This window comes from Lemur catta, chromosome 17, assembly GCF_020740605.2.
Source record: "Lemur catta isolate mLemCat1 chromosome 17, mLemCat1.pri, whole genome shotgun sequence".
Classification (NCBI taxonomy): Eukaryota; Metazoa; Chordata; class Mammalia; order Primates; family Lemuridae; genus Lemur; species Lemur catta.
In genome coordinates, this window is record NC_059144.1 from 51,256,761 (window position 1) to 51,260,080 (window position 3,320).

Sequence of the window (3,320 nt, forward strand, 5' to 3'; positions counted from 1 at the left end):
GTCCCCAGTGGGGATGGTGGACTGCTGTCCTTGCCCCAGTGGGCTTGAGTTAAAAGAGGGGCTGTACAGGAGGGGAGCAGGGGCCTCAGGGTGGTGTCGACCCCACGCCTCCCACCCTGGGTCCGGGCGTGTGTCCCGGGAGGATGGCGAGTGCGGTGGGTTTAAGCTGGGAGCCAGGCTGTGGGAGAGCGGGAGGGAAGAGCGCGTCCAGGGCTCGTTGTGGGAACTGCTCTCCCTCCTGCCGGCCACCACTCAGGGAGCCTGGGGAGGAACGGCCCAGGCTCTACTGTGGCGTGGCCGCTCCTGGCCCAGGGGACCCAGCTCCGGGATCCTCCCTTACAGCAAACAAACGTCATTATTTCTCATAGTTAAAAAGCCTTTGCTACAGTGATGCTTTGGATCACTGAAACTCCTCGGAAGAAAAAGTTTAAAAGTTTAATTAAAAATTAAATATACTGTATTATGTATATAAAAAAAAGGCAAAGTAAAAAATACAATCTGGTTCTAGAAAATATACTGAAGAAAAAGGATTAGGCGCTTCAAAAACTTAACCCTGGCGGGGCCAGCCAACAGGTCCTAGGCCGGGGCTTCCTGGGAAAGCCCTGGACATGTGGGACCGCCCTGGTCACCTTCCTGGAGTCCCCTGAGGGCAGGTGGCCCGGAAGCCTGGGGAGGTGGCAGGGGCGGTGGGGCGCGAGGCCGGTAGCCTCGCTGGCTCCTAAGGGGCTGTTGTTACACGTCGCCAAAACATACACCTGCGACGGAGCAGAGCAGAGATTCAGCGGAGCGGCGGCTGCGGGCGGCGGCTGCAGGGCGGGCGGGCCTAGCCGGAGATGCACGCGCTGTAGTACACGGCGCTGCTGGCGTCGGACAGCGCGGAGATCAGGCTGCTCTCCTCGGGGCAGGTCATGGCGCGCGGGCCCAGTTTGGCCAGCGCCACGTGGTACGGCAGCCCGGCGGCGTCGGGCCGAGTCCGGTTGCAGTTGAGGTACTGGTCGAACTCGGTGAGGTCCACGTCGGCCCACAGGTCGGCGGCGGGCCCCAGCGGCTCGGCGCCCTCCGGCGGCGGGGCCTCGGGCGGCGGCGACAGGGGGCCGGGGTACGGGCCTGGCGCGCCCAGGGCGCCGTAGTACAGGCCGGGGAGCGGCGCGGCCGGGGGCGCGGTCCTGAGCGCCTCGGCCAGGGGAGCCCCGTAGCAGCCGCCGGGGTCGCGGGGCAACTCGGCGGGCGCGTAGGGCGCGCGGAAGGCCCGCAGCGCACAGTCCTCGGGCGCCGCGGGCGGCGGGAAGAAGGCAGCTTCGCTGGGCTCCAGGCCGTCCAGGGGCGAGCGCTCGGGCGTAGGCAGCCCCAGGCCGTCGAACTCGGCGCCCAGCGGGGGCAGCTCGCGGAAGGCGCGAGCCGAGCCGGGCGCGGCGGGGAAGGGCTCGGGCGGCGGCTGCGGGGGCGCCAGGCCCGGGAGCAGGAGGCCAGGCTCCAGCCGCCGGGCCTTGCGCGCCTGCTTCTTGCGGCGCGGCCGGTACTTGTAGTTGGGGTGGTCGCGCAAGTGCTGCACGCGCAGCCGCTCGGCCTCCTCCACGAAGGGCCGCTTCTCCGCCGCGTTGAGCTCCTTCCACGCTTTGCCTGCGGGCAGCGGGCGCCAGTCAGCGGGCCGCCGTCGGGCAGGCAGGCGGCCAGGCGAGCCCTGCGTGCCCCGGGGCGCTCTGCGAGGGTATGGCACAGCACCCCCCTCCCGGCCCCGGGTCCCTGGACCGCCCTGACCCACCCCCGCGCGGCCCCCTGCCCCGCTCCCTGTCCCCTCCGCTCCCCGCCGCTCACCCAGCATCTTGCTGAGCACGGCGTTGTGCAGGTCCGGGTTCTGCTGCGCCAGCCGCTTGCGCTCGTCCTTTGCCCACACCATGAAGGCGTTCATGGGCCGCCGGATGCGCGACTCGTCGGCTGCCTGGCGGTCCCCGCGGCCAGCTGAGCTGAGGCCATAGCGCCCCGGCTCGGGGCTGCGCGGCGGGCTGCGCTGCGGGCTGGGCGGCGAGGCGGGCGCGGCGGGCGCGGCGGGGGCGGCGGGGAGGCCGCGCGGCTCAGCGGCGGCCCCGGATCCCGGGGCCCATGCACAGTCGCGGCGGGCGGGCGGGTCGTCCTGTGCGCCGTAGCCGGGCGGCGATCTCTGCATTCCAGCTGGGCGCGACCTGGGCGGAACGGAGCGCGGGAGCGCGGAGGGCGGGCGGCGGGCGGCGGGCACCGTGGGCCTGGCACGGAGGGCGGGCGGGCGCTGGCGCTGGGGACGGCGGTGGCCTCGCGCCGGGCGGGCGCCCAGATATAGCGGCGCGGGGCCAATGGCGGCGGGGCGGGCGGGGCGGGGCGGGGTGGGGCCGCCCCCTCCCTGGGGGCTCCCTTTCTTCTCAGGCCGGCCAGATTCCTCGGAGGCCTCCCCCGCGCAGAGTCCCCGCACCCTCTCCGAAGGAGAGACCCCCGAGTGGGGAAGGGCTGCCGCCGTGGGCTGGGGCTGTCAGACTTTCCGAGCTAAGCCGCCACCCCACCCACGGAGTCAGAGCCCCGGGCGGTAACTGGGGGAGGGTGGCTGTGTCCCACTCCGGCGGCCACCCCCCTACGTGAGATCACATTGGGAGGAGGGGGCCTTATTTTAACACCAAGGGCTTAGGAGGCTGCCTTGCCAACAGCGGTAAGTGCCTCCGTGGGTCTGGCGCCTTGGGAGAAGCCCCCGTGTGGGGGGAGTGTGGCCGATGCCCCGGAGGGCACTTGGGCCTCCAGCGCTCCACCTGCACGTGGAACTCTCGGCACCGGGGGACTTTGATCACCTTCCCCCAGGCTGCCCAAGGGGTTGCTTTAGGAGAAGGTGGTCTTGGTGTCTCCTCCACTCCCAACAGGGAGGGAGAGGCCGCCACTCTGGACAGAGACCTTGAAGAGAAAGGACAACGGAGGGCTCCGAGCCCCTGGCCTCATCCTGGCTCCTCAGGGCCTGCGGGTGGAGGCTGCGCCCGCGGGTAGCTGGCTGGCCCCCTGCCCTGCCCAGGCCGCTGCTGCAGCAAGAAAGCAAAGCTGGACGGAGCCAGGGAAGGCAGGGGAACGGGGGGACTTCCTTCCTGGTGTCCCCGCCCCATGGCCACCTCACCTGGGAGAGTGTCTTTCCAGAGGAGCCTCTATTAGTCTTAATTTTGTTTTTTTTTTTTTTTTTTTTTAAGAGATGGGTCTGGATATGTTGCCTAGACTGGACTTGAACTCCTGGGCTCACGCCATCCGCCTGCCGCAGCTCCTGAGTAGCTGGGACTACAGGTGCTCCGACTCCGTCTTTTTAATTTTCACTGTCC

The 3,320-nt window shown here is 69.3% G+C and overlaps 1 protein-coding gene across 1 annotated transcript; it reads right to left on the reverse strand.

The window, feature by feature from the left end:
- Positions 1-420: 420 nt before the first annotated feature.
- Positions 421-2,287, reverse strand: SOX18 (SRY-box transcription factor 18). The gene is made up of 2 exons (XM_045528148.1): positions 1,816-2,287; positions 421-1,620 (listed from the first exon to the last, which is right to left on the reverse strand). The coding sequence occupies exons 1-2, from the start codon at positions 2,162-2,164 to the stop codon at positions 824-826; spliced, it is 1,146 nt and encodes a 381-aa protein (XP_045384104.1). The 5' UTR covers positions 2,165-2,287; the 3' UTR covers positions 421-823.
- Positions 2,288-3,320: the final 1,033 nt, after the last annotated feature.

What these genes read in the sequence shown, in the direction of transcription:
- SOX18 (XM_045528148.1), bottom strand. Translation starts at nt 2,164, where the DNA reads ATGCAGAGATCGCCGCCCGGCTACGGCGCACAGGACGACCCGCCCGCC. An exon ending in CGTGCTCAGCAAGATGCTGG is followed by an intron (nt 1,621 to 1,815) that starts GTGAGCGGCGGG and finishes CGCTGCCCGCAG; the next exon opens with GCAAAGCGTGGAAGGAGCTC.